General features: G+C 44.2%; 2 protein-coding genes across 3 annotated transcripts; one reads left to right on the forward strand and one right to left on the reverse strand.

The window, feature by feature from the left end:
- Positions 1-544: 544 nt before the first annotated feature.
- On the forward strand, positions 545-7167 carry IL11 (interleukin 11). The gene is made up of 5 exons (XM_061591608.1): positions 545-587; positions 3414-3577; positions 4078-4164; positions 4804-4962; positions 6961-7167. The coding sequence occupies exons 1-5, from the start codon at positions 545-547 to the stop codon at positions 7123-7125; spliced, it is 618 nt and encodes a 205-aa protein (XP_061447592.1). The 3' UTR covers positions 7126-7167.
- Positions 7168-13250: 6083 nt separating this feature from the next.
- LOC133366364 (germ cell-specific gene 1-like protein) lies at positions 13251-22350 on the reverse strand. Of its 2 annotated transcripts, none has more exons than XM_061589386.1 (5): positions 22034-22350; positions 20780-20824; positions 18134-18286; positions 16396-16507; positions 13251-15853 (listed from the first exon to the last, which is right to left on the reverse strand). In XM_061589386.1, the coding sequence occupies exons 1-5, from the start codon at positions 22341-22343 to the stop codon at positions 15505-15507; spliced, it is 969 nt and encodes a 322-aa protein (XP_061445370.1). In that variant the 5' UTR covers positions 22344-22350; the 3' UTR covers positions 13251-15504. The 2 variants fall into 2 exon arrangements, with proteins under 2 accessions (XP_061445370.1, XP_061445368.1); XM_061589384.1 differs by having other exon boundaries at positions 20780-20827.
- Positions 22351-23526: the final 1176 nt, after the last annotated feature.

Here is a 23526-nt window from a genome sequence, read left to right on the forward strand (position 1 = left end):
TTGCAGAACAACTCCAGTCATTCATTCTTTGCAAAGGGATCCTGTGGAACCAGGCTGTGCACATTTACTCCCAAGCAAATCCCACTGTGTTTAATAGAACTTACACCCAAATAAGCATCCATAATATGTTCGTTCTCCCATATTGGTTCTGTATCAATGGCTAGTAGCCATCATGGCTATGTTCTACCTCCTTGGTCGGATCCCTCTGAATACCGGTTGATGGGAATCACAAGTGGGGAGAGTGGCTGTTGCACTCATGTCCTGTTTGCCATAGGCATCTCGTTGGCCACTATGAAAACAGGGCGCTGGACTTGATGGGCCGGATCCAGCAGGGTTTTCCATATGTTCTTATGTATTAAATATTCAGCATTGGAAACAGAGAGCAACAAGACAGTTTTAAGCTTCAGGTGTGAAAATAGGCACAAACATGCCAGAATGAAGCAGCATTCAAATGTTGTTCTGAATAATGTTACCAAACTAGGCTTGCCAACTGACCAGAAAAGGCCTATCTGGCCTGGTCCTATTCTGTTAGCATCAGCCTGATATGCGGGAATCAGCAGGCGAAGGCTTTCACAGCATGGAGATAGGTGCTGCCCTGCAGATCTAGCTGCTGTTAAATGCACAGTAGCAGAGGTCCAGTAAAAAAAAAAAAGTTGCATAAGAATCAGCTTCAGTGAATATTCAGTGAAGGAGCCATGGTTTTCCATCCACACGGCTAACGAATCGGCCTACTTGGTTGCACTGGCGAACTGGTGAACAGTTTCGGTTCTAGGAGTGGGAAGAGAAGGAAAAGAGAGGAAAAAAAACAGCCTTTGAAATCCAGACTTGATTCTCCAGCTCTTGGCAAAGGGAAAATATACAGTTTGCTCTTTAAGACAACACAGGATGGCTTTTCCATGAAAACACCTTGACTCACCCCCTCCTTTACCCCTCCCTCCTGCAACAACATCACTATTTCCGAATACCGGACAGCTTCTTTTTTCCTTACCTCACGGCAAAGGCGCCGGGATGACTCTGTCGCAGAGCAGGAATTCCCTAACCCAACCAACCCCTCCCGCCTGCCAAGCAGCTGTATGCTTAGAACTCCTGCCAGAGGCCTTACAGGGGCACCTTTGGGCCATTCCTTACTCCCCTCAAAATTCCCTCTACATCCAAGCCAAGGCATTTTCACACACACCATGGCACTTGAAAAGGTGCAGTGTCGTTCCCTCTCCTCCCCCCACCTCCACCTCCTCCCCCCACCTCCACCTCCTCCTCCTCCCATGCCCACCCTGCAGGCATAAAAACCTACATTCGCTAAGGAGGTGCATGTTTCATTTTTAAAACTTTGGTTTTCTGTTGTGGTCAAACAGCATTCACACATGTGCTCAAGTACAGTCAGCCCTGCCACAAGCAGGGTTAGTGGGGCCTGCCTCATTCAGCAGATTTTTGGGGTGCCATTGAAGGGCAAAAAATTCTTCCATTTAACACAGCCTTCCCCAGCTTGATGACCTCCCTGCTGACTGGGGCTGATGGGAGTTGCAATCCAAAACAACTGAAGGGCACCAGGTTGGGAGAGGTGGTGTTAGTATATTATTATGTTGGGGTTTTTTTTCTACCACTATGCAAGGGAGCTGTGCTGTTTAGAAATTCACATTCATAACATACATTTAAAGGGCATGGCTTCCCCCAAAGAATCCTGGGACCTATCGTTTATTAAAGATGCTGGGAATTGTAGTTCTGGGAGGGGGAAACTACAGTTCCCAGGATTCTTTGGGGGAAGCCAAGTGCTTTATGATGTGGATGTGACTGCCTCAGACATTGTAACATTTAAAACACATGGCTTCCCCCCCAAAGAATCGTGGGAACTGTAGTTTGTTAAGGATGCTGGGAATTATAGCTGTGTGAGGGGGTTAACACTGGAATGTCTAACACTATGGCCTTCCAGATGTTGCTAGACTCCAGTTCCCATCAGTCCCTGCCAGCATGGCCAGTAGTCGGGGTGATGGGAGATGCAGTCCAGCAACATCTAGAAGGCCACAGGTTCCCCAACCCTGCTGTAACACTACACTATTTCTGCTCAGAGGAGGTTTTGTGAGCATGTGTGAAAGCAGCTAGACTTGGGCTCTGATCTAGAAGACCCGGGGTTATTGAAGAGCTCCCCCCAGCTCAATGTGTGGTCTTGGGCCAGTCACAATCTCCCATCCTTGGGGTACTTCCAGACCGGTGTTTGTTGTGGATTTGGTGCTACATGTCCTCATGCATGTAGGTATTTTGCAGCAGGTCCACAACATTGTTCTCATAAATGCACCATCCCCCCCCCAATTTAATCCAGATTTACCTATCCTGGGGAAAACCCAATAAGGAAAATCCAAAGACCCATTTGATATCTCTATGACCCATTTACAAGTCCCTTAGAAGCACCTTTAGTCCCCTCCCATCTGTAAAATGGGACTAATACAATACTATGACAGAACAGGGCATGTTCTGAGGATGAATGAACAGAACTGAGAACATGAAGGTTTTTGAACCACGGACATTCTGTGCTGTTAGCCACAGAGATCAGACCACCCAAAGCCCTCGAGACAAAGCAGTTTAAAAGAAACTATTGCAAGAAAATATTATTCAAGTATTAACCAGCACATATTTCTTGATGCTTCCTCTCTCACCCAGTGAAAAAAAGTGAAGAAGGAGTGGGTGGTGGGATTGCAGAATGTATACGAAAATACATTTTATCCCACAGCTAGAAAGTCAGTCCATCTGTTCCATGAATGCTATAGGGAAGGGGGCAAGAGGCCTAGGCTGGATGCAGGCAAGATGGGACAAAATTTGAACCCGTAGCCTCTGGAATTGAAAGTGGCCTATAAGGAAAAGCTGAGAGACGGGTGTACTGACAGAGTCAAGGCCTGAGGGGACCTCACCCAAGAGCCTCCAGCCAGACACCCCCTCCCCAAACCACCAGACCTCTCTTCACCCATAGATCCCAGACATTTTCACTCTTAATCTCCCACATTAATTAAGCTAGCTAACATGACTCCACATGCAGCACAATGAGGTGGTAGAGTCCTGATGTGGTAGAATGGACTGTACCACTTCAGACTGCCATGGGGGATACTTCCCCACATTTTTTAAAAATATAAGTAAATGCACATACAAAACAGTGTGTTGCTGTTTTTATACCTGGTTTTAATGTCTTTATTACTCCTGTCTTTATTTTGTAAGTCGCTTTGGGAAATCTTGGTGCAAAAATGCGACTAATAATTATAATTAATAATAATAGCACATCAGAAGAAAGGCTGTTTCCAGCCTGTTTACTGCTGGACCAGTTTCTACTTGCAGGGTGTTCCATCTAGCCCCCTCCCCCAAGTTGACAGGCCAGGCCTATAGCCTCCTTCTTAACCACAGTCTCTCTCTCTCTCTCTCTCTCTCTGCAGACTGTTTGTGTCAGGTCTTAGTAGTGCTACTGAGTCTATGCGAGGGACTCTGGGCTGCCCCTGGCCCCCGTCTAAAGCCTACAGACCCCCGAACTGAGTTTGATTCCATCGTCCACATGGCGAGAAACCTGCTGAGTGACACCAAGCACCTCTTCAACCATTTTGTAAGTCTAGCAGCCTCCTTGAAGCTGCTCTAGAACAAGTCCATATATTGTCTACTCTGACTAGAATATGCTCACCAAAAATCTGCTACCAGAGTTCCTGTGAACTGGAAATGCCGGGGATTCAACCCAAGACCTTTTGCATGGAAAGCAGAGGCTCTGCCACTGAGCTGTGGCCTACCAAAGATGTGAGCTTTGCGTGACTTATAGATGAAGTGGCAGCGCATTGACCTTTTGCTTTCAGGCCCAAATGAGATATGCACTGAGGTAAATTTTGTGATGGCTGGAGCTGGCTAGATTTTAGACTTTCCTCCTTTAAAACACACCAAAAACACACATTTACATTCCAAATAATTTCTCAAAACATTTTCTTAGAAAAAATAATAAATGGAGGAGGATATGCTCCCCCTTCCCTCAGTTTATTATTTATTGGTTAAACTTCTTGTTCAGTTCCACTATCATTGTCATCATCGCCTGATTCCATGTTTCTCTTCCCTATACAGAAAAACCGCTATCCAGCAGAAGGCGAACACAAGCTGGAAACGCTGCCTGTGTTGTCCATGAATGCTGTAGAACTTGCCAACATCCAGGTAAAAGAGGCCTCCGCTTTCTCCTCCTCCTCTGGAAATCCTTTCTACCACAGCTTTCTACCATAAGCAAAATCTCTCATAATGGTCACTTTAGGAAATGCTGGCTTCTCAGAGCTGCTCCCTTACAGTAGCTCCAGTTGTCCCTCCTGTTGGTGGTTCTGAGTTTCTGCTGTTTTGTGGCTCCAGTTTCCTCACACTGGCAGCCTGAGGTGACGTCCACATTTAAAGCACATGACTCACCTCAAAGAAACTGTAGTTTAATAAGGGTGCCTAGAGGTTATGAGAGAAGTAAACTACAGCTCCCAGGATTCTTTGGGGGAAGCCGTGTGCTTTAATGTGTGGTGTGTACACAGCCCCATTTTCCATATGGTGTCTTCAGCTTCTCTTTTGTGACTCCTGTTTAAATGAGCTGCCTCTTCATTCTCCTCAGTGGCTCCACTTAGTTCAAAATGGCTCCCTGTCCCACACAGTGCACCCAGGTTTTCTGTGTAGAAAGCTGCCTCATACCATCAGTCCATCTAGCTCAATATTATCTCCACTGGCAGCAGCTCTCTAAGAGACATCAGCTGGCCAGCCTCTGCAGCCTGCTTCCAGTTCTTTCCCATATAATCTCTCTCTTATCATTTTCCTCTCCTGCAGGTCTCTGTGGGTCTGGCCCGGCTCAGTTCTGACTTGCAGTGTTATCAGCGCCACTTTGAGTGGCTGCGGAAGGCAGCATCATTGCTGCGGCCCATGGAGCATGACATCAGCACAGTACACAGCCGGCTCGAGCGCCTTCTCAAAAGACTGGAGCACCTGGTAAGGAGGAAACAGCAAGGACTGGATGGTACAGATCAGTGGTTCCCAACCTGGGAATTGGGACCTCCTGGGGATCACGAAGTCATCCCAGGGGGGTTGCCAAGAGCCAAGAGTAGAATTATTTATTAATTAAAAAAATTAATTAGTGGTTGGTCTGTGCACCACCAACATGTGAGCCTGCACTGCATGTACGTGCATCTGCCCCCCCCTTCTTTCCAGCCGGCACAGTCAGTTCCCACCACACAGAGAGTTGAGCAGCACAGCAATAGAGCGAGTGCATCATGAGGAAGGGCCAACTGAGCTTATTTAAGCTCCAGTGCTTCTCCCGCTCCTCTGTTTTGTCAGTGGCAGTGAGGGAGATTGATCAAGCTGATTGGCTCTGGTTGTAGAGACAGAGGAACCCGGGAGGGGGGGCATCTGCCTAAAAAGTAACACAATGGAATCCCAGAGCATCCCCCCACACCTGGACACTCATTCAAAATTCACCGTGTAGTTAAATTATAGTACAATGTATACATGTCTACTCAGAAGTAAGTTTCTTCATAATTAATAGAGCTTACACTAAGGTAAATCAAATTGTAGTAATCAGACCAGACTAAGATTCTGTTGAAGCTTTGAAGCTGTACCACTTTGGAGAGGGGGGTGTCATGAAGCTTTTTAGTACAAAGATCTGTCATTCTGGTTGAAGGATGTAAAACTTTATGTCTATAATACAAGGACATAGGCTGCAATCCTAACCAAGTCTACTCAGAAGTAAGTCCAATAGAATTCGGTGGACCAACAGCCATATGAGGTAGGTTAGGCTGAGAGTTAGTGGATGACTCAAGGCAGTAAGTGAGCAAAAAAATGATGGGTAAAGTAAGTTTTATAATGTGAGATTAAGCATGCTCAGTGTATTTTTGTTGCTGTTTATCAATACATTAAATTGCCCATATTTTCTTGTTTTTACTCTTAACAAGTTCTTGGCATGGTTTAAGGTTGGCATTGGGGACAACAGGGCTCTTGTGCCTTTAATACCTCTGTGGCAGGCAGAAATTAAACATAAATTAAATTAAGTCTTTTCTAGGATGGAAATACAATTATGGGGAAAGCTTCACGTGTTGACATTCTGTTAGACATTTATTATTATTATTATTATTATTATTATTATTATTATTATTATTACTACTGTCTTATGGAGTGCTGAAGAGGAGGCATTGTTGTATACAGGTGGAACACTTAAAACCAGAGTCCATATGCCCTGGCATCAACTAGGGTCTGTTTACAACCCTGGGTAGTTTACTTTTATCTCCTTCCTTTCATTTCCTTCAGAATTTGTTAAAAGTTTCTGTTTCTGTAACCTGCCCTGGGACTTTTTGCTGAAGGGCAGGTAATAAATATCATCATCATATTTGTGTTTGTGATGAATTAGTTACATTATTTAATGCTTCATTACGTCCTTTTTTCAATTAACAGAGACTAAAATTGCAAGAATTAGCATATGGGGGTTGCAAAATTTTTAGAGCTTACAAAGCGGGTCCTGTACTCATAAAGGTTGGGAGCCACTGGTATAGATTATGTGGGATGGACTAGATGGCTTGCAAGGCCCCTTTCAACTCTGTGGGTGCTTCCAGACTGTCGTTATTTTCAGGTAGATTCAATCACAAACCAACAAATCCAGGTTGCACATTTGGAGCAACAAACCTGCTTCCCCAAAATATAGGACTTTTAACAATAAGGAAAGTAATGGGAAGTGTGGGATAATACTTGCTTGACGCAGTGTCATCTAGCCTCCCCACAAACAAATCAGAACAAATGCTCATTTAAATAGCAGGCATCATCTAAACTCCCTGCAAACAAATCAGGATGAACTCTGAATAAACAAGGTCGTCTGGAAGTGCCCTGTGATTCTATAATCAAAAATAAGGAGGGATTCATGTGACTGGGGATGCTGGGCCAAAGTGGAACAACTATTCTTGCTCCAGAATGTCAAGCTCATCCATGCCTCTTTCTCCCCAGATGACCAAGCTCAGCCTCTCGCGGCCCAACGACCCTCTGCCAACCCTCCCAGCCCACGGCACCCACTGGTCCGTGGTTCAGGCAGGACATGCCATCGTCCACTCATTTCACCTTTATCTGGACTGGGCAGCCCGCGTGCTGGTTCTGATCCGGAACAAGCTGTGAACAGCAAAAGAACGGACCGCCATGGGTATTTTGGAAGGCATTCTCACGGACCTGGAACTCTTAGATGCTGCTTTAGCAATACCAGTGGAGGAGGATGCGAGGAAGGAAAGAAAGTCTATGAGATGGGGCACCACTGGATTCCTCTTCTAGGGGGTGCTTCGGGGTGGGGCTAAGGCCTTTGGCCCACTCACACTGCCTTCCTACTCTGAGGGGACATCATGGAACAAAAGGTGACTTCTTTTGCCCTCAGAACAACCCATCTTATCTCCTCATTCTCCCTACATGCTTGGGAAAATGGTTAGGGAGAGGGAGCCTCTCCTTCCTCCAAGGACATTTTTGCCCTCTCCTGCTTCCTGTTAATGAAACACTATAATCTGTATGATACACATTGATCTGTGTCAAGTATAGGAGACCCCTTGTTGGTGTAGACTCGTATGTGGAAATCCTGCCCTGTAACAACTATCAGTCATGCTGGATAACCTGCCCAGAAGACATCTTGTCTGCCAGTCCTGATCTTTCCCCACAATGTGTGCAATCTGGGGTGCCCTCTGAGTTTGTGCAGGGGAAGCTGTGCCTCATAGATCTGGGCAGTGCACCCAGTGAATTGAGAGTGTGTTTGAGAACATGCCTGAAGTAAGCTAGGAGATTCTGTGGCATACGGACTGAGGGGAAAAAGGATTCCTTTAAGCTTGACCTTTCATCGGTGGCTAAGTCGCAGTCCTGATTTCAGTAATAGCTCCTGCCAGTTTTTGTCCCTGGCCTTCCACAGAAACTCTAGTTACAACCCAGAACTGTGGCCAACAATTCTAACCCAGAATGAATGGTTTTCAGCATGCCTCATACAGCATGTCCTCATTTGGAGCCAGTGTGTGTGCATACTCTGTTGGTCAACTAAAAAAGCCACTCTCCCAATTAATGGGGCAACACAGAGTGGTGGTTGTTGCCTTTTAAAAAATGTTAACTGTTTTAAAAATAGCATACAGAAATGGCAAGGTGCAGACACCATCTTAGAAGAAGCATTAGTCCCTGTTCTTCCTCACACAGGGATGAATGCCTCTTCTAAGATGTGACATCATGCCTGTATTGTCTAAAAACAAAGGAAGTTTGATTTTCCCCTCAAAACTATTGTGTTATTCATATACAGATTTATGCAGATTTCATCAGTTAGGATAATCAGTCAAAACTCAGAGAGTCAGAAAAGCTTGTAAGGGAGCTTTCAGGAGTTTGAGGCATATTTTCTCAAAAAGGAGTTCTTGTAGGGTAGAAACACACTCACTGTTCTGCTGGTTCCAGTGCGTTTCCACCTCTCTCTTCTGCAAATGGGGGCACACGATGCTATTCAAACCCTGCCCCTTATTACTGTAAAACCTGGTGGGAGCAGCTTGAATGTGTTGGGTTTCTTTTTAAATTCAGCTTCAAAGAGATTTTGCATCTGATGGCCAGATCAGCCCCATTCCCTGTCCAGGTGTGGCTCACGGAAACGCTTGATCTGGCGACTAGTGTGTTTATAGCCATATGGGGTAGTTACTTGAGTTGGTAATGAGTCTTTCCTTGTGTTTTAATGATGTGCAAAACACACACACACACACAGAGGCCTTGTGCTTGTTCAAAAAGAATTTAACTGGGAAGGGAAGTCAGAAAGCTGAGACTTTTAAATAATTTTCATGCTCCTGAAAAAACAACAAATCTTCAAAAGTTCCAGGCAGATTCTACTTTCCTTTACCAGCAGCGCCCCCTGATGGATCATTTTTGTCAGTCTAGTCTACACTGTTGCCACAGTGGGATACAAAAAGGACTAATTAAAAAAAAATCATGTTCAAAAGAGTTTTAGAACAAAAAATGTTAACCTGCAGTGCTTGGATATGTATCCCACTGAATTTACCTAAACTGAATTTTGGCCAAACTGTTCCATACAATCCACAGATAACATCAGTCTCTGGCTGAGAAATTTTGTCTTTCTTGTTTTTATGGAGAAGTTCACCCTATACTTAATACCCTTTATTGGCTGTAGTTCACTCTCCTTCCCCTCCTGTTTCAGGTATTTATCATGAATACTTATTGCTCCAAGGTATTTATAAAGCCGTTAGGTTTCTTCCTTGTAAGTTATTTTTTATTTATGATCCGTTCCAAGACTGGTTCATTTAATTAATTATTATTATTGTTGTGATTATTATTATTATTATTTTATGAATGTTATTTTATTTTGAGCATCTTCCAAGTATTTATTGACCAGCTCCCCTTTCATTCTTTCTGTCTCCCTCTCTCTCTTTCTTTTTTGTAATAAAAAAAAAGATTTTAAAAAAGATGGGGGGAAATAAATTTGAAATAAAAAATGTAATGAATAAAAAATGAAAGAGCTGTGTTTTTATATGGGAAATCATTAAAAATATAACTCAATTATTAAAAAATAGCAAGTATTATTATTCAGTTAACCAGCAGCAATCTTCTGACCTGCCACTTTGGGACCACAAGGGGAAGGGAGGGTATATTAAAGCAGAGCTTCCAGCTATAACAGCACTTTACCTGCTGTACTACCAAGAGTTCTGTTTCCATAGCAAACTTGGCAGGTAGAGCTTGGGCTTCAAGGGCGCCCTCCAGGCTGCAGTTCCAGCTTGTCTGAGCACTCACTCAGCTGACCTCAAGAGGCAATTCCTGTCCAGGAGACCCCCATAAAGCCTGGTCTTGGAGCTTGCACCTCACACAGACTGTGTCTGTGGTATGAGGGTGCCTCCTCAGCTCCTGCTCCCTTTTCCTGACAAGCCACTTGACCCCTGCCTAACTTCTGACTACACATCAGCCTTCCCGATTCTCTGTTGCTGTCTTAGATCTTGAACAGCCCATGTGGACTTTGTTTCCTCGTCGGCACTTCCACCCCTGCCTATTTGGGGGCCTTCCTCTGCTTATGGCCTACTGGAATAGCCAGCAAGTTCCGTGGGGTGGGGCTTTGCAGATCCTGTCTGCCTGGAGCCTGATCCTTGCTGAGGCCTGACAGAGGCTGCCAGTTGTTCCCTCAACAACACTTGCGGCTAGAGTTGCCTGGCCCAGGTTGTGCGATTGAGAAGCTTCCCGTGCCTTTGAAGAACTGGATAGAAGGGCCAGATTCACTAACTGTGGTGGCAACCCAGAAGGCAGATTGTGGATATAACCCATTATGCAATTGCTAAAGATACAGAAGTCCCTTTCATACTGACAGGGCTGAGGAAGGGGGCAGGGGGCAAATTCCCAGGGGTCTGAGCCTCTGGGGGCCTCGACTGTGAAAAAAACAAAGAATACATTACAAAACAAATACAGTAGGGCCCCACTCATATGGTGGGTTACGTTCCAGACCTCCGCCTAAAAGCGAAACCTGCCTAAAAGCGGAACTCTGTCAATAAAATGGCACCCGACGCCCAAAAAAGCCGTAAAAGCGGAACAAGCGCCGTATGAGTGGGGCCTTAACTCTAATTGAAAGCCGCCGTATTAGCAGAATGCCGAAAAGCAGGCCGCCAAAAAGCGGGGCCCTACAATGTTGGTATCTCAACAGACCAGAGAGTGGCTATGTTGCCAAATCTCAGCATATCCACGTCTTCTTGGATAATTTTTACATAGAGCGGGATGGGGAGTGTCACCTTGCTCCTGCTTCTTGATCTCTCAGTGGCTTTTGATATATTTGACCATGGTCTCCTCCTGCACTGGCTCCATAGAAAGGGAATTGAGGGCAGTAGTTCCAGTCCTACCTATAGGACCAGGTCCACAGAATGGCATTGGGTGATTGTCTTTTGGCCCCCTGAAAGTTATGCTGTGGGGTGCCACAGGGTACCATCTTATCCCCAATGCTATTTAACATCTATAAGAAGCCACTGGGAACAGTCATCAGGAGATTCTGGGTGAGGTGTCAGCAGTATGCTGATGACACTCAGCTATTTCTCCGTAACATCTGAATCAGGAGAGGCTGTGCAGGCCCCGGACCAGTGCCTGAAGAAAGTGGTGGGATGAAAGAAGGAAAATAAGCTGAGCTTGAATCCTGGCAAGAAGGAGGGTGCGTACTTCACACGTCCAAGAAATTGGTCGATTGCCTGCCCTGGAGGGGGCTGCACTCCCCCTGAAGGAGCAAGTGTGGTCTGGGGTGCTTCTGGATCCAGCTCTGGCACTGGAGGCACAGGTAGTGGCTAGAAGTGCCTTTTAACAGGTATGTCTGGTAAGACAACTATGGCCGTTTCTAGACCAGGAGAGCCTGACCACAGTAGTTCAGGCATTGGTGACTTCAAGACTGGATTACTGCAATGCACTTCTATGTGGGTCTTCCTTTGCAGTTAGCGCAGAATGCTGTAGCCGGATTGCTGACAAGAATGAGACCCTGTCAGCATATAACCCCCTCTGCTCAGGGATCTGCACTGGTTTCTGATTTCTTATCAGGCCAAGTTCAAGGTGTTACTATTGGTATATAAAACTCTTAATAGCTTGGGACTACTTTACTTGCAGAACCCACATGTGCCCACTCAAGTGCTTTGAACTGTGGAATTGGCACTGTTACAGGTGCCGTATAACACTAGTTCTGCACTTGTAATAAATAATTCTTTCCGTGTGGCAGCACCTACTCTTTGGAACTCCCTTCCTACTAACATAAGGCAAGCACCTCCATTGTATTATTTTCAGTGTCCGCTTAAATTATTTTTGTTTCGGCAAGCTATCTGACACATAGATGTTGATGTGTTTTAATATTTTTAATCTGTTAACTGTAATTGTTTTAAAAATGTTTAATTACTTGCTTTTAACTGCTTTATCAATAATTTTAAAAATTTTTGTAAACTGCTTAGAGTTTTTTTTGCAGTCAAGCGGTATATGAAATTTGTTAAATAAATAAAATAAAAAGCACCAATATTTATTAATAAGACATGGCAAAGCACAACATATATTTTGAGACCAGTCGTAGGCCCCAGTTCACAGAACAGTATTCAGACTACTAATTAAGTAGTTGAGTAACGCAGTAGTACTAAATATGTTGTTTATTTATTTTCACTTGGGCTTGTGAACAATGGTATTTCTTACAAACATATTAACTATCCCATTTTGACAAATTTATTTCATTTATTTTCAGTCTTTCTCACCCTAAGTTAAGCCTAAGTCATTTAAAAATTGTTTAAAGAAAGAAGTAATGTTTGGTTTGTAGAAAGATTTAGGGAGGGGGTGGGACAATAATGCATCTTGCCCCAAGCCCCATGCCAACTCTCAGTGGCCCTGACCACTGTGAATGAGGGATGGAAGAATCTGTCAGTTGTGGTTCCTCTCAGTTTCCCCTTTTTTTAGTCTTAAGTTCACTTTGCCCCAATTTCCACATCAGTTTGCAATTTTTTTTAAAAAATTAAAGTTGGTATGAAAATTTGTATGCATTTTTGTATAGTATTTCCCCTAATATAATGCATTTTTGTATGCTATGTTTAATAATATGTGCATTTTTGTGCATCCTTTCCCCTAATATACATTTTTATATACATTTTTGTACTCTCTAATTATTATTGTTATTATTATTACAACAATTATTTGTATCCTGCCTTTCAGGAAATAAATAACTCCATACAAGTAAAATTAAAATAACTTTTAAAAAACTGCAATAAATAATAATCAACAAAAAAAGTCATTAGGATCCTTTCCACAGGGTAGTTGGTAGTAGATGGCTCTACAGCAGCCTTTCCCAACCCGTGTGCCTCCAGATGTTGATGGACCACAACTCCCATCAGCCTCAGCCACCATTTCCAATGGCTGAGGCTGATGGGAGTTGTGGTCCAACAACATCTGGAGGCAAGCAGGTTGGGAAAGGCTGCTCTACAGGGTGAGAGGACAGTCTTACTGGAAAAGGAGCAGGCAGCATAGCCAGTGGCAAGGGATTTTGGGGTCTGTCACCCAGCAACATCTGAAGAGTCACAGCCTGCCTTGCCCCTGTAGTATGGAACTTAAATACCCTTAACCCTTCTGCCTGCCTTTATCTCTGTTGGGCCCAGAAAGCACAGCCATCTTTGCCTGCTTGGTGCATTACCATCGCCTCCTCCCTCCAGCCTTATGAAATGAAGCAGACTGACAACTGATTAATCCTTTAAGTTATTTAATCAACCAGAAATTAACAACTCTTGATCTTCTCATTCCCCACAGATGGAAAGATGATATGAGACAAAGTAGACGAGATAAATCAAGACAGCTGAAAATGGGTTTAATGAAGGCATGTGAGGTTGGGACAATGTTGAGTGGGGCATGAATGCCGTTCGGGCCCAGTCTGGGATGCAGAAGGAGCCCAGAGCCATGAAAAGGAAACAGAGAGAGGTCAATGCCTGGTTGAAATGGAGAATGTCATTGCTAAGGAAAACAGGGCAAGGCAATACCTATTCTACTACGCAAGCAACCATATATGAGACACACCACATACATAAGACACTTATGCCTTATTCACTGACATGCTCCCTCACAGGATTGGAGGGCAGGTATCAAATTTGTTATGATACTTTCACAACAGGTATAAAGCTGAATTTTAATATCATGTGCTCCACGATGCCTTGATTATTAGAAAAAGTCTGAAGAGAGGACATCTTTATGAATCTGGCTCAGAACTCCTCATCATAGCAGTGAGAATAGGCCAGCTGTGCATGCAATGGAACAGAGAGGGGTAGAAGTTTCTGTTTCACATAAATTGAACCAGCCTCCAATTGGGAGAGGTTGGGATCTGCAGAGAGGAATACGCAATTTAACAGAGGAGGGTGGGTATTTCCCTTTCATGAACGATCCATGGGTTGGAGGAGGGAAGATTTGCAATGGCTGTGCTGACTAGTAATCTTATTTACAGACAGGTCCTGCACAGGGTTACTGAGGAATAAGAGACTTATATACTCCCAAGTAAATGCAGACAGGTTGGCAGCCTTGGACAAATGGATAGATGCAGCCCCCAGCCCTCTGTCATGTATATCATCTGATGTTGGATACACGGGGAACTCTACTGCAGCAAGAAGCAGAAGGCAAACCTATTGGTTTCTATTGGCATAAATGGATGCTGCAACACCTAAATAACAAGGCTAAAAGTTTGTCACAGTGGCTGTTCCCAATGGGCTGAGAGCCTACAAGCCACAACCAACACAGAACTGAGACACACAATGTTCCAGAAGAGGGCCAGAAAATTCAAGGTTGCACAGTAGCTTTGGACTAAGTTGTCCTGTCACTCCCCATGGGCAACTGCGGTGCACAATCCAAGAGGTATGCCCCATGATCCTTTGCCATACTTTTAACCAAAACACTGGGATACAAGAGCAGCCAAATGCATTTTGGTGCCTGAAGTAGAACATCCAGACAGTATTAATGAAATAAAATGGGGACAAAATCCACTAGGATTTGGCCCTCCGGATTTGGCCCTCCAGATGTTGCTGGACTACAACTCCCATCATCCCTGATATCCCTGGTGGGGCTGATAGACACTGGGGTCCAACAACATCTTGAGGACCACCGTTTCCAGCTTTGCACTAGAGTTGTCAGGGCCATTAGGCAGTGTGAGGCAGCCACCTCAGGCAGCAGATTCTGAGGGTCAAAGAGAGGACAGAGTTGTGTGTGCCCCCCAAAAACCTGCCTGCCCTGAGGTGCAGCATAGGACACTGTCCCATTTCTCTGTTTTAAAGTATGACTCAAGTGCCAGTATAGGTGGCTTTTGTATGTGTAATGGAAGGAACCTTCTTGTCCTTTGCCTCAGAGGGAAATATCATGGGCCAGCCCCAGCTGTTGTTCTATGTGAGCTTTGGTGAACTGAATGAGAGCTCCACAAGAACACAAGAGCATTATTGCACAGCTCCCATGTGAGGCTCCTACACAACACCTTCCTAGTACATTGTGCCCTGTAGGACTGACCTTTCTGTCTCCCACTCCACCACCCAAAATTCACCACACAAGGTGGATGGCTTCTCTTGCCTCATAGCAGAGCTTGGAAAAGTTACTTTTTTGAACTACAACTCCCATCAGCCCAATCCAGTGTCCATGCTGGCTGGGGTTGATGGGAGTTGTAGTTTAAAAAAGTAACTTTTCCAAGCTCTGCCTCAAGTAGGGCTGCTTATGCAGGAACACACACAAAAATAATTCTCCCCCCCCAAAAAAGTACCTCTTCGGACGGTTTGAGATGGCCCTGATCTATAGGCCTTTTATCCAACCTAAAATCTGCAGAGTTATCATGATGTTCTCAAAGAACCTCAAAGAATCATGATGTCCTCAAAGAACCAAAGTTTTGCAGGTTGTGAAACGGCCACAGAAAGCCTAAGCAGAGGGAGAGCATATTTGTGGGGGCAAATGGTTGGATGGATGGGTGAGGGAGCCAATGGAAGGTAGAGAGGGAAGTGATGTGAAGGCAGGTCTCCTGCTCCACCCAACATCCTCTCTCTAGCATGGTTCCCCATCATCTTCATTGCCAGCATCCCCACTATGACCCCCTGCAAGCCCAGCATAACCCCCCGCATAGGCCTTGTGTCCCCCACCAGGAGCCATTGGGCCCGGTGGGCTAGGGGAGAAGTCTAGAGAGTCACTAACGCTGAAGATATATTTATCCCAGAGGAAACGTTCAAGGTCAGGGGCCAGAGCAGGTGAGCTGGGGCCTCTGGTGCTCCCCATCGACGCTGTGTGCTTCTCAAAAATCTGCCGACGGTACTTGAATTCCAGGATGGTCTTAGTGTAGGTGTTGAGGGTTAGCACAGACGCCGACATGCAAAGTGTGAATGAGAGCCAGGCCATGCTGGGGAAGAGAAAATCAAAGAGGGGGTTCAAAAGGAGAAAGATATGGGATTCAAGGTCATCCTTCCATTGCCAAATCCACCCAGTCCCCCATGATGACTGGCACTACCCACTCCTTCCATTTATCCACCCATTGCAACACACTCCACCTTCACCTATTCATGTATCACTCTTCCTTCTGGGTGCCTGGAGATATTAGGAACAAGACCAACACAGCCAGAAGAATAAGCTCTCCACACATCAATCACTTCTCCCATTTTATAATCCCTTTCTTCCATTTTTATCCATCACTCTGCCTCTCTTCTTCCCTTCTTTCTGCCTCCTCTCCTTTTCCTTTCATCCATGTACAGAGTCACAATGGGAAACCCGACACTAACTGGACAGATGGAAAAGGAAGCAGGGCTCCTGCACCTTTAATATGTACAAGCTACACAGCGGCTGAAATTCCCACTTCTGTGCTACTATTAAAGGTGTACAAGCCCTCTCCTGTTTGGCACCCACCCTATCCACACCCCACTCCTCTCCAAGGCTGGTTTTACTCACCCAAATGACCACCCGTAATACCATGTCTGAGGTCTCCAGTCTTTTGGTCCAAGGTTCACAGCCACCTGAAAGACGGTCATGTACATCATATGGGCTACCATGCCCAGGAGCCCTGTTAGGAAGGGGAGGTCAGAAAGAGAGTATGCCCAGCCACGGTGCTCCTACATCCCTCGGAGTACTCACCATACACCACTTTCTGGGGTTTCAGCTGAATGGCAACAGAGGCATGGTGGCCCAACAGAAAGCAAGTGTGGCAGGTTTGACAGATCTCAGTTAAAGACTGTCATTTTCAAGAATTCTGACATACTGGGTGGGTCCAGGAGCCACAACAGTGCCCAAGTGGGCAATCAAAGGGTCATCAGTTTATACATTTAACAGAATCCAACGGTAAAGTTCTTCCTAGAATGTAACTCATTAAGCGACCAATACATGTATGTACTGGGAAGGGCTTTATTAATGAATGCCTTAATGGTTTGTCTACCTCAATCAGTTCTAATCTCTGACTGTGGTCATACACTGCCCTTTTAACGCTTTGCTGCATTCAATATGCTGTTTGTATGTTTTAATGGTTTTATTCTGATGTGTTTCTTTGTAAGCCACTTTGGGAACTCGCTTAAAGGGCAGGGTAGAAATGTCATAATATGTACATACAGACGTCTCAATTGGCAGGGGGTGGGGATGGCGACAATCTTCCTGAACGTATAAAATGAACATATAAAAAATAAAATCTCCTCTAGTCTTCTTCCCGAATAGGGCCAGGGCAAGACATTGTGTTGCCTGAGATGAAGGATAAGATGAGCCCCCATTCCACATGCAAAAGCTAACTAGAGGCCCTCCAGGCTGGAGTTTTTTTGTGTGGGTGTACTCTGCAACATGACATTGACGCAAGAACAGTACATTAGTGGAGGATTTATACTGTAATGTGTCCACACATCCTTTTCCATTAGCTCTTCTGCGATGCTTCCCCAATGTTACCACATTTTTGCTGCCTGGAGGATCACTCTTGTGCCACAGCGCAACAAAAGCAGAACAAAAAACAAACCAAAACATTTGTGCTGTAAAATGTTGCAGGGTTTCAGCAAGTTACAGGATATGGACTGTTTGGAAACAGAGTAATATGTCTGCCCCAAAAACTTTGGCAGACACAAACAGTATTGAAAGTGGGATTACATATAACTTAATACCATCATGAGCACAAATTATTATGAATGCACAATAAAAAGGGAATTGCCTGGCACTTGAATCTTACTTCAACACTGATGATGGGACAATGCCCTCCACTGTACCTGAGGGCAGCAGGTTAGCACTGTAGCAGGGGGCATAGGTCAGGCTGTGTGACAGACACAGGTTTGTTCTCCAACAGAGGGCAGCAACCTTTTCAGAGGCAAACTATACCTTATACCCTAATGGGTATAATGAAGCTACAACTGTTGGTTTTTTGTTTTAATTAATTCTTTCCCTGCCAGCCATTTTTCCACTTAAAAATTACTCCCCAAATACTTTTCATTAAAAAAAAGAGACGTCCTTTCACACATTTACACATAATGTGAATATGAAACAGGAATGACTGGACCATGAGATCGACGACTATCTGGATGGGTTTAGGGTTAGTGATGGAGGTACAAGAGTCAGGTGAAGGAAGTCCATGAAAAATTAGTGTCACGCTCATTCCGAGTTGCATGTGGATAGCTGTTGTGGATGGCTGACAGGGGTGGGGGGCAGTGCAGACTTGAGTTACCTGAGAGAACGGTGATCACCGCAGCAAAGGCATTGATCTTCAGTCCATCAATGAAGTTGGCATAGTAGACGGCATCCAAACACATCAATAAGAATCCCACACTCAACAGGATAATATAAAGAAATTCTGAGGCAACAGAAAGCCACAGCACCCCTGGAAGGTAAAATGTATGGTGAGTGGGAGATGATAAATATGGTAGTTCCACTGTCTCTTGGTAGTTCCACCACCCTCAGAAGTTTTTTTTGGGGGGGGGCTTGGCAGGCCCATAGCCAGCCTAAAAGTTCGGGTGGGGGACACCAGAAAAAATAGAGGGGCAGGAAAAAAGTAATAAATGTATTTATTTAGTTAGTTTTGTTGTTATATGCCTTCAAGTTGATTATGACTTATGGAGACCCTATGAATCTTTATATATATACGTATTTCCTCCCCACCGATGTGCATCTGACACCTTCATTATATAGTTTCCATCCTATGCTGAAGACAAGACTTCTTAACCCTGGCCTTTGACACGTGAGGAGGGAAATCTAACAGAATCCTCAACATTGTCACCAAACTAGATTCCCAAAATTCTTTAGGGCAGGGGAGACATGACTGTTAGAATGCCATCAAGCCAAATGCTGTAATTGGTAGTGTACAGTTGTTGTGAGAACAGAAACAGAAGGAACACAAAAAACTGCCCTATGTTGAATCAGATTTGTTGATCCATCTAGCTCAATATTTTCTACACTGATTGGCAGCAACTCTCCAGGGCTCCAGGCACAGACATTCTCAGCCCTTCCTGGGAAAGTTAGGGATTGAAACTGGGACCTTCTGCACACAAAGCTGATGCACTATAAATGAGCTGCAGCCCTACCCCATGAATGAAAGGACTGTGGAGCACTGTATATTTAATAAAAGTTTGTAAACGAGGAGCAACGGTTGGTTTTCCTTTTTGTTGTTGCAATTAATTAGTAATGCATCATTCAATAATGAACAAAATTAAACTTCTATTTAGAACAAATAGGTCCTTTGCAAGCATTTATCATTAAGCTCATATTTCCATACTATAAACAGAAATATTGGTTGCCAAGACTGATTTACAAATTATAAGATCTTTTAAGGATGTAACCCTTTATACCAGAGCTACACCAATGTTGCGATTATCTAAGCGCCCCCTTGGTATATCAAGAGTATAGGATTGTCAGTTCCGCATGAGTTATTAATTTCACTGTCTTCATTAGTTCCCACAGTTTAAATGACCATTCCCTTTTCAAAGGTTCCATCTGTGATTTCCAGTGACATACATCTAGCAGCAGACAACAGATGTAATACTACATCACAATATTTTATAGGAACTATGTGATCCACATAATTTAAAGAAAATAATAGCAGGCTCAGAGGAAAACGTAATACACACAAGATTTGTTTTAAAAAAGAAGCTCTTGCTACCATTTTCCAGAACTTTTGTGCATTTTCCACCATATATTTTTTCAGGGATGGGGAAAATCACATTTTATTACAAAAACTAGTAATTTCCAGGGATGAGATTGCTTTTCACTGTACATGAGTTTGTCCCTCCCCTCCCGGAGAGAGGCCATAGCTCAGTGAGGGAGCACCTGCTTTGCATGCAGAAAGCATCCATTTAAAAAGGGATCTGAGTTTTGCTTGGGACCATGAAGAGCTACTGTCAGTTAAGAACATAACAGCTCTGCTGAATCAGGCCAAACGCCCATCACCAACATCCTGTTCCCATCATGGCCAACCAGATGCCTATGGGAAGCCCACAAGCAGAACCTGAGTGCAACAGCAATTCTCCCCCCTTGTGATTCCTAGCAACAATGGACAGACACTTAGTCTGTTAGTTAGTAGCTAGCCACTGAGAGCCTTATCTTTCATGAATTTGTTGAATCCTTTTCTAAAGCTATCCAAGCTGGTGGCTCTCACTCACTACCTCTTGTGGAGGTGAATTCCATAGATTAACTATTTGCTGAAGTGCTTTTTCACACAGTGCATACTTAAACTATGGAATTCGCTTCCACAAGAGGTAATTATAGCTGCCAACTTGGATGGTTGGAGCAGACAGGGGGAGTCAGCTAGATGTGCCAGTATAAAATAGCTGTATAAATTCTGTCGTCTCCCATCCATTTTGCCCTTAAACAAAATGGCCTGCTTTGCCCAGGCCCTCTCACAGGTCCAGAGAGGCCTGGGCCACTTCCAGCTTTTGAGGCCATAATAAAAATAAAAATGATGACACATGCACTTGATCCTGCATCAGCCTCTATTGTGATTTTCCTTATATAATCAGCTGATGTGAGGGAACACGTTCATCATGGTCTAATCTTATGCCATCAGAACCAACCAATATATTTTATTAATATATATGAACAGTTAAAACTCTTGAAGGTGACAAAAATCTATATCAGTTAACAAAAAAATTATGTCTTTTACTACATCACATATTTTATTTGCTTACATTTGCAGCTGTAAGCTGAGAGTGTGTCTTCACATGTTGGTCTGGTGAGTATAAAAACAAGCTGTGAAACTTATAAAAAGCCCCCCAAAAAGACAAGTGTCTACATTAGTGCCCCCTTTGAGCTTGAGGTCCCAGGCCAAATGGCCCTCCTCCTCCCCCCAACAGGCCCTGGCTTTGGACTCCTGTCTTCTCACCTTTTTCTGACTCTGGGGGCAGCTCAATGAAACTCCGGCACTTCTCTTCTGGCAGGGGGTGGAACAGTGGAAGAAAGCAGCATAAGTTTAGCCATGGGCATGACAATTATGAAATCCTAATACTTGTCAAGATATCTCACTCCATTTTTGTGTGACATTTTTGCTAATATAATGCATTTTGTGTGTTATTTTCACAAATATATGCATTTTTATGGTCACTTACCCATAATATACATGTTTTTGTACACATTTCATTGGAGAACTGCATTGCAAAATTTGTAAAAGGGCAAATTTCAAAGGGTCGCTGAATTTCAGTTTGCTGATGGTGTGGGAAAGTACAAATTAGGTTGCACTGAAATGTGAACTGAGCTAGAGTTCTCCCCCATGATCTCTAGGGTGGCCTAATTTTAGAGGTGACAAACCATGAGACCCGGTGCAACCTCAACAACAGAAGCAGACACAGCATGTGGTTCAAGAGATGTGCCCCTTGTAAAGAAAGGGTGTGAGCCACTCTCTTCACAAAAAGTCCACAGAGGTTCTAGCATCTTCAGTGGGCACCAAATGCTGAATGTGTAGGGCAAAAATGGAAAACAGGGAAATGGAAATGGGGTGGGGGGAAGTATCCTGGAAGAGGACATGAGTGGCTGGCTGGAACCCTGAACGGGAGGGTTCCCACTTGTTATTATTACATTTTTATCCTACCATTCCTCCACTGAGCTCAGGATGGCTTACAATCCCCCCTAATTAGGCAGATTAGTCTGCAACAGGATGATTGGCCCAATCTTACTCCATGAGCTTCATGGATGAGGGTGGATCTGAACCTGGATCTCCCCAATTTTAGTCATTCACTCTTACTATTATACAACACTGTTTCTCATCATTATTGTTGTTAATATAGTGCAATCCGTGTACATGGTATTTCATAAAGAATGAGAGGGAAGGTCCTTGCCCTTAGGGACTTACAAAGGAGACAACAGAGGAAGAAAAGGGAAATGGAGAGTGGAGGATAGGCATTACACTTATATGTTTTGGCTGTGGCATGGCCCTAGTCCTTAGCGTCATCTTATTCTGCTCCTCTGCTGCACCTTGACAATCCCCTCCCACTGCCACCCCTTGACCCTCTTCCTCCCTTTCCTTTCTGGTCCGTCTACCAGACTGTAAGCCCTTGGGCAGTGGATGGGTGGGCGGGGAGAGGGGACCTAGTTCTGAAATGATAATAGCCACGGAGTCTACTGCTTTGAGATCTGGACCTACCTCCATGATGCTCCTCACATGAGAGCCAGAAACCCGTGTGGAAGTATCGAAAAGCATATTTATCTTCGCCTGTCTCCCAGATGTACTGGACCACATGGGGGTCCACGGTCACATTCCCATCCATCGTCTCATTGCTGTCGATGGGCACGCAGTTACCTTTCTTGACGGCCGAGAGGCAGGGGGGCTTCACCACCTTGTGGGTTCCCTCACACCAGTAGCTGGTGCTGAATGCTGACACGGAGAGGCAGAGGGCCATAGAGTTGAGGCCCAAGGAGAGCACTGACCGAGTCCTTCGGCTCAGTTTAATCATTGTCCCAGTTTTCCAAGAAATTGAGGAGGTGATGGTTTTGCTGCTCCAAGTCACACGCAAATGTTCAAATTCACCCCAATCCCAAAAACCTGGGTTCTACTATTGCATGATTCTGGTGTTGCCTTGTTTTAGTGGCTAGAAGCCACTAAACCTCCATATACAAAGAATGCCTTTCTTTTGTTCATGATTTTCTTCTCCTTATTCACATGCTGTGGACCATTCATCAAATATGTCCGCTATAAAGCAACACACCACAAAATGATGTAGTTGGAAATTAAAACTCTGCCTGGGGTACTGCTCTTATTAAGGACTAGTTACTTGAGAATGCAAGGGGTGGGAATGTGTGTTCTTTAGGGAACAAGTCGTGCTTAGAACCTGAAGACTGTATGGACCGAAGATACCTAAGGTCTCAGAAAGAAATGAGGGTGAATAAATGAACATAAGGAGAGTTAGGAGGCACGATTCCTAGACTCTTCAGATTATGACAGAAGGTCTGTGGTTAGAGTAATTATCAGCAAGCTGGCTAGTTTATGCTAAGTGCTTTAAAATACACACACTCTTTCATTGCTATACCTTTTTCCTTTTATTGCTATATTACTGGACACAAAAAAATAAAAGTCCTGTTAAAAAGCAGTTCTAGACCATTGCCCAGATTAAATATTTCTAATTAAAAATTTAAATTCCTTAAATCTTTATAAGAATGGCAATGGATTTAAAGCTTATGCAGAAAGTCTTGGGGAATTCCCAAAGTATTACAAACCATTTCAGATTTATTCCTTGCACGTTCTTGACTAACAAAGTCTCTTTCCAATGGGCAGAGTGTCTCCCCCTAACATTGTGACTGTCCCTCCTTCCTGCTAACAAATGCAATTGCTGCAGTCTAAATGCTGCACAGTAACCCTTAAAAATATGAACAGCTGAAACAGTTTCAGAGTGAAAACCTCCCCGTTAGGGTTGGGATATCAGCTTAAGAAAAGTGGAGAGTCGAATGCATTGTTCTCACCGCTCAGAGGACTGCATAAACCAGTTTGTCACAAGGCATGAAGTGATTTGGAGCTTGGCAGTTCTGCTCTTCTGCTAAGAGAAAAGGCTCAGTGAGTTTTCAAAGGCCTCCTCCACCTCCTCAGTTCTACCATGCACAGGTCTAGCGACCAGTTTTCTTGGAGACACCCCTTGAGAACAC

Source organism: Rhineura floridana, chromosome 11 (genome assembly GCF_030035675.1).
Source record: "Rhineura floridana isolate rRhiFlo1 chromosome 11, rRhiFlo1.hap2, whole genome shotgun sequence".
Taxonomy (NCBI): domain Eukaryota; kingdom Metazoa; phylum Chordata; class Lepidosauria; order Squamata; family Rhineuridae; genus Rhineura; species Rhineura floridana.

Coding starts and splice junctions, on each gene's coding strand:
- IL11 (XM_061591608.1), top strand. CDS start 545: ATGCGGGAATCAGCAGGCGAAGGCTTTCACAGCATGGAGATAG. Junction 588..3,413: donor CTTTCACAGCATGGAGATAG/GTGCTGCCCTGC, acceptor CTCTCTCTGCAG/ACTGTTTGTGTCAGGTCTTA. Junction 4,165..4,803: donor TAGAACTTGCCAACATCCAG/GTAAAAGAGGCC, acceptor CCTCTCCTGCAG/GTCTCTGTGGGTCTGGCCCG.
- LOC133366364 (XM_061589384.1), bottom strand. CDS start 22,343: ATGATTAAACTGAGCCGAAGGACTCGGTCAGTGCTCTCCTTGGGCCTC. Junction 16,508..18,133: donor GGTGATCACCGTTCTCTCAG/GTAACTCAAGTC, acceptor CCTTCCTAACAG/GGCTCCTGGGCATGGTAGCC. Junction 15,854..16,395: donor TATTACGGGTGGTCATTTGG/GTGAGTAAAACC, acceptor TCTCTTCCCCAG/CATGGCCTGGCTCTCATTCA.